An 11,465-nucleotide genomic window follows, 5' to 3' on the forward strand; every position below is an offset into this window, starting at 1 on the left:
AGTTAACAACAAAATTGTTAATTATTTATAATTAAAAAATAAACGTATGCGCAAAAGACATTTTACAAACAACGTGATAAAAATTACCAAGCAGATTGGTAAATTTTGAAAAATTATTGAAATTTTAGATATATTTTAGTAAAATTAATCAAACATATTTTATATTTTAATGTAATAGATATTAATACTTTTTATTATGGTAGATATTAATCAGAATAGCTCGCATAAAATTCTTGGTGGATATATGTTGTCCTACAACTACCATGATTTCAGGGTAAATTCTAAGAGAAAATTCTCTTCGTGAATTATTTGGAAACGTTAATACGAGAGAATAACAATAAAAACAGAAAAATGCAGCAATAAATCTTTGAACTTTCGGCACCTTTAAGTATCCTCTTTCAAGAATAGGACCGTAATAAATCTAGCTCGAATCTTTTCATTGACAAAAGCTGAAAAGTACCCTACAGAGCGGGAAGTTCACAAAACGTTGACGCCGCTCGGACGATCGGCTGGAGTAGGGGGCACCTTGCACTGCATATAAGATGCTGTATCCGCGTTGTACTAGACCGGTACCGGCTGTAGGCGAGCAAAGACAGCGAGGTAGTACGGATTAGTACGTTCGCGCAGTTAGTGCCTGGCGTGTAGAGGCTTGAAGACGTCCGTATAAATCTCTTGTCTTCCCTTCGCTTTCGAAGCCGCGCCATAATCTACGAGTCAGAGCCGCGACGAGTCAAGGCTCGCATTTTAACGTTCACGTGTTTACGGTGTTTAAGGCTCCCCGCGGTGCGATCGCACGTCCCTCCACGGTGCTCGCGGGAAAGCAGAGAAAAACTTTTGCCGATTGAATAGAATCGCCGAAGTGACGGAGATACCGCGGTGGCTGAAAAATGGAGATTTGCAACCGAGAGAACCGACTGTACGACGTGCCGCGCGGAAAAGCGTCGCGCCTCGTTGAGAACGGGGAGAAACTCCGCCGGGAGAAAGTTTCCACCCTGCAGGAACTTATAAATGCGCTGCACGAAGCCTTCGAGACGGATCATGTGAATATCGATCACGTTCAGGACCTGATGATGAGCTACAAGAGCAATCCCATAGAGTGGAAGAAATTCGCCAAGTTCGACAGATACAGGTATCTGACATTTAATAATTTACATGCGAAACCTACGCAAAACCTTAGCATTTGACGAAACACATTCCTTTTATATATTTTTTAATATATAAATTGATTCATGTCGTTTAGACGTAAAATGCAACAGATGTTATACCTATCACTATTATAAAAAATACCTAAAAAGATTGTATGTCGTCTTAATTTTGTGTACGGTTGTTTCAAATATGCATAAATTATTAATATACATGAAAAAATACTTAAACAATCTGTATAATAGTAATGATAATATAATAGTATAGTAAATCACGAAAAATATTATCAATTGATCAAAAAATCTCGGTGATTAATCGCAGGGACTTAAAGGAATTAAAAATTTAACAATGCCCATTACATTATTTACATGTCCAAAAATAAAATTATGTATATCAGCACTTTCAAGGTCGTAATTGGTAAGCTTGATCCGCGATTTTACAGAATACATCTGATGTAATTGCACAACTTGTTAATGCGCAATGAGAATTGTGGCGTGCATACGGAAATGTTTTCATTAGCTATCAGCTAATTACGCATCGATAATTACGGTACTATTGCAAACATAATCAGCGCATAACGGTAACGGTCAATTAGGGACATTCCGGAGAAATGCGTCAATGGACGATGTGCGCTTGATAACTAAATGATGGAAACAAATATTTTCACCGATCAACACATTTGGGGTGTGTAAATAGAGCGAATACAACGCAATGCGGAATTGTGAAATGAAATTAACATGACGGAGTTCAGAATGGGTTATCGACTGCCTGTTCTCCGTTCGTTCTCTCTCTCTCTCTGTTTCTGGTATCTCCGCGTAACATAAAAACAATTTAGAAACCTTGTTCTGAAGTGACCCGTAACGTCACCTTGCATTTGTGATAGGAGTAGATGAGTAGATGATCGCCATTTAATGATCATCAGACGGAAAAAATACGTCAGATATGTGCTAATGGAATCGTATCATCGCTTCAATTTTTTCCCGATCTCCATCGATCTCATGACTGCCGTAAATAATAGATAACTTAGAACGCAACGAGGAATATATGTATTACATGGTAATCTTAGGAAAAACCATCGTGTTTACAAAGAAATGCTGAGTGTGACTGATGTCAGGAAATGTCGGAGGAGACGGAAAGTTCCCAAGGCAAATGACATTTTGTATCAGATTAAAATTATTTATAATTAACTAACTAATAATCTCGTTAGCTATCTCATAAAGTTAAGGATACGCGGAGATAAATTTCGAATCAGAAGGGAAATTTTCTCGTGTCCCACAGCTTTATTTACCGGGATGCGTATTACACACATGTATAACGATAACTAGATTAGCTTATTTATTACGCGCGATCTGGACGTATCTCCATATTCGTCTTCATATTCGTCCGATAACAGAGGCAGAAAGAGAGAGAATGTTCTAGAATTATTAGGCACCACCGACAATGTTATCTCCGTGAACATGTTACAACGAACTGGACGATGTAACTCATATTTTCATATTCAGAGCGGAGATATAACGTTTTACTTAGCGCAGAGATAGTTGTTGCGTGCAATTTTCAAACGTTTTAGACATTCGAGAACACACAAACCGCTAATAAAACTCGAAAATTTTTATGTTTTTTTTCTCAGAAGAGAAGTTTCTCAACTTTTTACTGTTTTTTCTTTCATCATATTATGTATATTATGTGCGTATTATGTTATCGCGTATTATCGCAAACAGGTAATTTAACGCGTTGCTAATGTTGATAATGTTGCACATCATTGATAATTAGCAACGATAACATAATACAGGTACATCTCGGCAGCTCTTGATTAGATGAGGGACCGTAAATAGGAACGAAAATGAGTTTACGAGTTCGTGAGATAACGAGCGCCTTGGACGCAGGTGGAATTACTGTGTGCAGTAGCCGGGGATCCACGTGACTCGGGAAAGTACTGAAACTACGGTGCACGTTTACCGGTTTTGCTGTCAACACAAAGTAGAACGTAATGCCGCGTGGCAGGCAAATATTCCTTCCACCGAGATCGTTCTTACGAAAGGCCGCTAGAAAGATAAACACTTTCGGCGTCATACTTCAACGGGTTATCATATTGTTCAAAGCTTTCAGCGATCTTACGTAGGCGAACGTGCAATTTGTAGATTATGGAAGTTGTTGACGATACAGCAAATTATATCAACGAAGTAATTTTAAAATTAATGATTTGAGAGAAGAAAAATGTCAACACGAAGTAGAACGCAATGCCGCGCGTGGCAGGACTGGCAAATATTCCTTCTACCGAGATCGTTCTTATGAAAGGCCGTTAGAAAGGTAAACACTTTTTCGGCGTTGTACTTCAACGGATTATCATATTGTTCAACGCTTTTAGCGATCCTACGTTAGGCAAATGTGCAATTTATGGTTTACGGAAATTGTTGACGATACAGCAAATCATGTCAACAAAGTAATTTGTGATTTGTGAGAGAACAAAAACCCGTCTCTGTAAAGACGAAAAGTATGACGATCTTTTACAAGCGGAAATTTTTTTTTATTTTCGAAACAGAGCATAACAAAATTGTTTTAGTGCGCTTCGGATTTTTATTTTCAACGTTTTCATTCATATGCATTGCGATGAAGAACACTTGTACCAGCGAGCGTGTTAAAAATATTCGTTTAGTATATTACAAATCAATACTCATATATATTTAAATGGAGAGATTTGGAGATATTTTGATACGTTGCATGAGAGAATGTTCTTTAAATAAGACTGAGAGACATTGAGATAAAATTATAAATAGTAAATATTAATATTGGATAAAATGAAAATAACGTAATTCTCTCTCTCTCTCAATTATTTTGAAAATTATATTTTTCTTAAGCAGATATAAAATATTGATATTTAAAGATGTTATTTAACATCAGGAATTAGAGCAGCGATAAACACCCAGAGGCGATCGACCGGTGAATAGTCAGTTGGTTATGTGTACTTTCCACGCATATATTCCCCTTCCCCGTGTTTGCGTTCTGCGCAATCCAGAGAACATTGGTATCTGTACATCGCATGACAACTCATGAAAAAAAAAAAAAAAAAAAATACGAACGAAACGCATGCCGTGCGAAACATCGAAACTTTCAAATTATATTCGCTCTGATGGAGTCAGCAACCTTGCATTCGCTGCTGGAATCGCAGATCACCGCACCGGTTCGTAAATTGTGCACTCTTGTATGTTAAAGCATGAATATTGTCTTCCTTCTGAGATGATAAGTCCATTGTTAATAAAATATATAAATATATGTTACGAAAAGTGTTGATAATTATTTAATAACCCTATGAAAACCCTAATGCGGAACAATCTAAATTTAAATGGTTGGCCTTTTTGAGAAAATAAATTTTCTTTATTTTTTTCGACTAGAAAGTTTAAATCGTATTAAGGCTCCTAATCCCTACTGATGCTGCCTTTATCTAATGACGTCAGAAGCGGGAAATAACACGTTGAAAATTCTTGCATAGTATTTCCAAATCAGGCGCATAAGCCTGTATGGTTAGGCTTTGCATTACATTCATTTTACGACTGCTTATTAACTGTCAGGGAAAATGGATAAAACTCGGAGTATTTTTGAAGTGTACTGAAGTGATCTAAAGTGTTATTTTGTGCAAATATCTTTTTATTCGGAAATACTATGCAAGAATTTTCAACGTGTCATTTCTCGCTGCTGACGTCATTAAATAAGGACAGCATCAGTAGGGACCAGGAGCCTTAATATCGGTGTTTTAAAATAATCCAAACTATATTGAGCATAATTTCTTTAAGTTTTAGTAGCATTTTAGCTAAAATATTTTTTGAAAGTTTATGAAATTAGCATAAAGCAACTTTTCTTTCTGTTTTACGTGAATTAATAAATCAATTGACTGCGAGCGATTTTGTTGAAATTTATAGTAACCGGTTAACTAGACTAGTTTTCGATTCCGAGCTGCAATATCATTCGAGTTAATTTCAGAAGCTGATTTCATAATAAGTTCTCATGCTAAATCCACCAGATTCGAATTAACAATTTAAACCGGTAAATATGTATATCTAATTGTCAATTAAGATGGATCGAGATAGCTATAAATTTGCTATTCGAGTCGAGCGTTTGTATATATCTGAATATCTGATAAAATCGGTATGCGTAATAATTGTTTAATGTGTGTGCGCATTTAAAATGTGCACAAAACTTGTGCCGAGATTTTCGAAAGGTCGGAGGAATTAAAAAATTCTGACCGGTCGGATACCGGTCGATTTTTTAAGGAAAAACGTTAGGTTGTAACACATAATGTTTTGTGCGTAGATATACGAGGAACCTAGTTGACGAAGGAAACGGCAGGTTCAATCTCATGGTGTTGTGCTGGGGGGAAGGTCATGGGTCAGCCATACACGATCATGCCAACGCGCACTGTGTGATGAAAGTCCTTCAAGGGAAACTGTGCGAGGTACGAAAATTACTGCCTATGATAATTATTGAGAGCTATTTCACAGACCGCGTGTTATACGTATGCGATATAAAATCAATATATATTAAAGTACGTTGCTTCTTAGACGAGGTACGCGTGGCCCGCGGGATCCGAGACGGAAAATGGTTTGGAGGAGCTCAAGGAACTCGAGAGGAACACGCTTGATACGAACGAGATCTGTTACATTAATGGTATGACTTTTAATTAAGCCGCAGATGACAAGTTTCACATATTCAATACGCGATAAATGAGCAGCTTCCTCGAAACTTGGGAACTTGTCGTACAGTTAGGTACATTAATTCAACGGGTCGTAGAATTCTGACTTGGCTGCTGAGTCTTTAATAATTATTAAAGTAAATTAATTAAAAAGTCAGACTTCTGTGACCCGAATCGAATTAATGCGCCTTACTGTACATGATTTGTTTTTGCTGCATGGATATCAAGTCTGATCGCACTTTCGTAAACGCAAAATAATCGCGAAATGAAATTTCGAGGGCAAATCTTTTAATTCAATTACCGTTCAAGATTCGCTGGGTTTGCATCGCGTTGAAAATCCAAGTGCGATGAATCCTGCGGTCTCCCTGCATCTGTACTCTCCGCCGTTCTCGTCGTGCTCAGTTTTCAACAAGCAGACCGGGCAAAAGTCTACCTGTAAGGTCACATTCTGGTCCAAGTACGGAGAAAGAAGGAATCGGGTGGGTGAGAAACTGTTTGCATATCTCAAAAGTTTTATCTTATCGCGCGATTCTCGATCCACCTTTTTGGAAGACTGTATCAAAGAATCTTGGGCCGCATCTCAAAGTTGCATTTACGACGCTGGAAATCATTACAAAGATTTAAATTCGGTTTACGGAAAGTCCCACGTAATGGAATCTTCGTCTTTTTCTACGGAAAAATTTTAGATGTTAGTTTATATCAAACTGGCGGAACGTCTCTATTCGTATTGTCACACAACTTTTGCAATTCAATATGAAAAGCCTACGAGCAGAATGGAGCGAAAATTTAACAATTTATATACAATTTAAATAAATAAATAATTTAACTAAAGATTTCCGATATTAATAACAACATTAAAATTAACATGTAATAAAGAAAAAAGTGAGGTTTGTGAGTTAAACGCCGTTAGCCAAGCGTGAGTTAACATTATTTAACATTTAATTAACAATTCAACTTAGCAATTATAAACAATTTGTCATTCTCATGTTCTCTGGACTGATTTTGATGAATTGACTTTACTTCTCTTTGTTGGTAGACCCAACTTTTATTTTTGCTTCAATCATTGCAGATTATAAACATTAGCAAAATTTTACTAGTATTTTCTCGTGAAGATTACATTGTCTTTATCCATTTAATCTTGAGGTGCTCACCTAATGCTCGTCAAAGAGCGTGAGATTATTTAATTTACCCGTTACTGGTTTCGTTAAAGATAGTTCAAAGTAGTCGAGCCGAAACGCGCGATTTAACATCGTGTTGAATTGTTATCAAATGTTAAGTAACTTAAATGTTAACTCACGCATAGCTAATTGCGTTTGACTTTCAAAACTCATTTTTTTTCTTACTCTACCTAAAATTTTATTCCTTATTACTGAACATTTTATGTAAATTTCTTATTTATACTCAATTTATAATTTATAGGAAATTCAAGACGCCAGATCTCCCGAGGATAACTAGTCTGAGCAAGAGCGTGGAAACACCACAAGCGACACGCCAATTAAGTTTCGGCGATATTCTAATCGGGTGCGGAAAACGATTTGCATTATCTTGGATTGGACCTGGTTGCTCAATTTGCATAAATTAAGACAGTCTTCAACAATTGTGCTATTAATATTGTCCAATTTTCGTCCTGTATAATCGTTTTTTAAGTACTTAAATCTATTTGTAAGGACCTGTAGATATTCATAAGTAAGAATAATATATGTATATGCATTTTTCGCTCATGCTTATTTTTTTTGTAAAAAATAAGTTAAATTGCTAATCAAATATAAATAAAGAATACGAAAGAATATGATGTGAAAGAAGGGAAGATTTTTTCAATAAATGCACGCATGGCTCTTGTCTGTCACTGAAATACTGATAAACATTCGGCTTTGCTCTCTCAATAGTAATAACGAGTTCAATGTTCAATCTCGTTTATAAGCCGGCTTAAGTTATTACAAATAATACACGAGAATCCGCGAGGTCTACGGCTGACTCATTAAAATATCACGTCGGCGGACAGTGTCTGCCAGAATTGACTTGGCCGACGGCCGACGGTCGAGGTCGATTTTCACCCAGGCGTTTTCGCCGACGGGATGCCAAAATTTCCTCGAAAAAATCGCGCCGCAGGCCAGCGTCGGGGATCGATACGGCGCGCCGAGAGCCGAGATTCGCGACAATTAGCGAGGTTAGGCCGAACGATTAACAATAGAATAAAAGCGGGATCGATGAAAAGCGACGAATATAACCATTATAACCGCGCCGTGTCCGCAAGCGCGTGTTAACGCGCGTCATGGCCTCCCGGACGCACGTGCAGCGCGTCAGGATGTTGTACAAGACGATTTTGAGGTTACATCGCGGCCTGCCGGCCGAGGTCCGGCCCCTGGGCGACGGTTACGTCCGCGACGAGTTCCGGAGACATAAAAACTGCGTGGAGAGCGAGGCGATCGTCTTCCTCCACGAGTGGACCGTAAGTAACCTAGACTGACTAGAGGCGCGCCGACCGTCGCCGTCGTGCGAGCGCGCGACGCGAGGTTATGTTCGCACGAGCGAGGCCCCGACGCGACGGTGACGGTGACGTTGCGATTAGCGATTTCCCTTCTCCGTAGAATTACGCGGTGTCCCTCGCTGAGCAGCTCGGGCTGAGGGGCCCGCATACGGGACGGCCGCTCGGGCAATATCTGAAGGAGGAGGAGCTCGTAAAGCTGCGGGACGAACAGGTGTGCCAGCTGTACGAGCTGATGATCGCGGCGACGGGGAAGCCGGACGGCAAGCAAGGGAAAACGTAGCCTACCGCCTACGTGCCCGGAACTCCATACTCCATCCGGAGATCCTCGGCGCGATTGGGATTGGGAATTGTGTTTATTGTGTCGTGAAATGCAAATAAAGTAATAAACTCGATTTCCCCCACCGACCCAAATCGACCCGACAATCACACTGTGGAGTGTAGGGAACTTATTAAGTGCGAAAGGCGAACGGAGAAGTGTAGTCTGTGTAGTGTAGGACGATAAATATAAATAGTAATAAAATTAAGAAAATAATTAGGAAAAATGATAAGCAAAGCTGCAGTGTTGCAGTCATATTGGTTTGTTACTCAATAACGATAGATAAGAGTGACAGAGTGGCTGGTACAACTCGCGAGAACATGGCATACAATAGTGTACAACGATAATTATAAACGGTAATAAAATTAAGAAAATAAAATTAGGAAATGCCATATACAAACACAATATAAACGTAATAAAAAGATCGTTTAAACAAGACAACATTGAGGTTCTTCCTTCGGTTCTTTCGTCGCTAAATGGGCCGAGTTCGCGATTTAAAACTGAATTTTATTATCGTGGCGTGGTGTAATTTATCGTGACGACGTTCGCGGTCTAATTCGATAACGATATTCGGCAGTAGGATTTTCTCATTAGATTTTCGCCAGTGGATCCGCGGTGATTCGACCTCGCGTGCGGCAGAATTAAATCACGAGAGGATGAAGGCTTGGCAGGACGCAGCGAGTTTGATATTAGCAGCACGCCACGGGCAGACGTACAGTCGCGCGGTGTCTCCTGCAGTCGTAAGTACATATAAATTATACGCAAACCGTATGCGTTTTAGTACGCCTGACGAAGACTCGATCGGCGTTTTCTCGCTCTACCTCGCGACTCCATCTCCGTGACGTAGAACGAGAATGATGAAAGAACTTGACTATCCGACTTGCTGACACAGCACTAACGACAACGCACTTTTTTAAAGCCTTTTCTCTACGATCGTATCGATTTTTGTAAGGCGCGACGTGTACACGCGGCTCGTTTAATTAACGTCTATCGACATATCTGTCGAGAGGCGTTCTCGCTCGGGATTAGACGAGGCTACAGGCGACATATGATTTCCAGCACAATTACCAGCTGCTATGTCTGAAGCGTCATCAGAAGTCGAGCTTCATGCCGGGATTGTACGTCTTCCCGGGCGGCACGGTGGACCCAGCCGACGCCAATCTGAAATGGCGCGAGTACTTCGCTACCTTCGGCCTGGACAACGATAGGCTCGTGTCTCTGGTGCCGAGGACGGCGAGGACCCCGTCGCGACCGCAGATCTTTCGTTCGAGGGAGAACGAGCTGCTCAGAGAGGTCTCGCTGCGAATCACGGCGATTCGCGAGACCTTCGAGGAGTGCGGAATCCTGATCTGCAGACGCAACCGAGACAGCGGTGCTCCCGCCGGCTGGGCCGAGCACGTGTCGAGTAAGTAAATCGAGGGAAATCTAATTAGTCAGTTTGTCGCGAATATTAACATTCGTCGGGTAAACTTTCAGTTCCCGAGGACGAGCTGCAAACGTGGCGGACCAAGGTCCACAACGACGCGACGGAATTCTTCAATCTCTGCCGGAAACTGGAGTGCCATCCGGATTTATGGGCGCTGCACGAATGGAGGAATTGGTTGACACCCACGACCACGTACGACAAACGGTACGACACCGCCTTCTACTTGACTTGCATGCCGTACGTGCCGCACGCCGAATACGAAGCCGTGGAAATGGAGGATCTGAAAGTGAGATATTTTGAACAATGGGTCGCGATAGCGCGCGCACCTCCCGTGAGAACTAATTCACTGGAAATCGAATTTAGTGGGACACCCCGGAAAGGCTTTGCTCAACGGGCATCACGTTTCCACCGCCGCAACAGTGCGAGATCGCCAGGTTGACCAAGATTAAAAATATCGACGATCTCCTGGACATCGCCGTGGAACGCGATAGAGAAGGCATGCAGTTCTATTTGCCGGTACGTAAGTTAAATAGTATTCCATTAATATATAATATATAAATCACGAATAATCGCAAGAACGTATATCATCTCGTTGTCGCAATAAATATATTTTCAGGTGCGCATGCTCATGAAGGATGGCGTTGTGCACGTCTTACCTGGAGACACGATGTACCCGAAGGAAGTTAGCTTGCTGGAGAAACAGGTGATCGACAAGTCGGAGATCACCATGGATGAATTAGCGAGGATAACCCCGGTAAAGAATAGAATGGAATTTCTTGACACGAGATTCAACATAATTTTCACTGACAATGGTGAAGATAATAGCGTGGTGTTCCCGGTACCTGGAAAAATTTCGAAGATAACGCTCGGAAATGATGAACCTAGAAATAAGCTCTAGAGTGAATAATGGAAAGCGTTTGAGACAACCAAAAGTCATTGTAATGGAATGTTTTTGTATATTAAATAACGCGACTCGATAAGAAATTGGTAAGAAGGGTAATTACATGTATAAATCATCTGTTATATTTTTGTAATACAATACGTACATTTATATCTGCGTAATAAATTGTTAACAATAAACACGAACGTGTTGCCATCAAAGTTTTTATTAAACGCGCATGAACACCCATTACTTAATTGACTTAATAACTTTGTAAACCATGTAACGCGAGGTGTGTAACGCATTTCAAAGATGGTGGCTGAAAATTTGTAAATAAAGCCCATCAATTTTTTACAGCACTCGCGACTTTTACGCTACTTTTCGCGATACTTCATTAAAGACAATACCGGTTGATTCGGAAGGTTTGATAAATCGCACGGGTCTCGGAAGCTGCGCAGTGCGCAGAACGCTCGCGTTCCGTCGGAGAGATCTCGTGTGAACGGGGCTTGAGGTGTCGCGCGCCGACGG

General features: G+C 40.4%; 3 protein-coding genes across 4 annotated transcripts; all 3 read left to right on the top strand.

Moving 5' to 3' along the window:
* The first annotated feature begins 520 nt into the window (after positions 1-520).
* Positions 521-7,538, top strand: LOC112463976 (cysteine dioxygenase type 1). Of its 2 annotated transcripts, XM_025030709.1 has the most exons (6): positions 521-600; positions 774-1,129; positions 5,449-5,590; positions 5,697-5,802; positions 6,137-6,306; positions 7,247-7,538. In XM_025030709.1, exons 2-6 carry the CDS (start codon positions 888-890, stop codon positions 7,280-7,282), a joined length of 696 nt encoding a protein of 231 aa, XP_024886477.1. In that variant the 5' UTR covers positions 521-600; positions 774-887; the 3' UTR covers positions 7,283-7,538. The 2 variants fall into 2 exon arrangements, with proteins under 2 accessions (XP_024886477.1, XP_024886478.1); XM_025030710.1 differs by having other exon boundaries at positions 554-1,129; positions 6,137-6,310.
* A 215-nt stretch (positions 7,539-7,753) lies between these two features.
* Positions 7,754-9,226, top strand: LOC112463977 (succinate dehydrogenase assembly factor 3, mitochondrial). The gene is made up of 2 exons (XM_025030711.1): positions 7,754-8,276; positions 8,416-9,226. The coding sequence occupies exons 1-2, from the start codon at positions 8,100-8,102 to the stop codon at positions 8,593-8,595; spliced, it is 357 nt and encodes a 118-aa protein (XP_024886479.1). The 5' UTR covers positions 7,754-8,099; the 3' UTR covers positions 8,596-9,226.
* Positions 8,604-11,153, top strand: LOC112463975 (nucleoside diphosphate-linked moiety X motif 19). Its single transcript, XM_025030708.1, has 5 exons — positions 8,604-9,371; positions 9,691-10,036; positions 10,108-10,343; positions 10,421-10,573; positions 10,674-11,153. The coding sequence occupies exons 1-5, from the start codon at positions 9,288-9,290 to the stop codon at positions 10,953-10,955; spliced, it is 1,101 nt and encodes a 366-aa protein (XP_024886476.1). The 5' UTR covers positions 8,604-9,287; the 3' UTR covers positions 10,956-11,153.
* Positions 11,154-11,465: the final 312 nt, after the last annotated feature.

The sequence above is a fragment of the Temnothorax curvispinosus genome, unplaced genomic scaffold, assembly GCF_003070985.1.
Source record: "Temnothorax curvispinosus isolate PA1 unplaced genomic scaffold, ASM307098v1 QBEX01013816.1, whole genome shotgun sequence".
NCBI lineage: Eukaryota > Metazoa > Arthropoda > Insecta > Hymenoptera > Formicidae > Temnothorax > Temnothorax curvispinosus.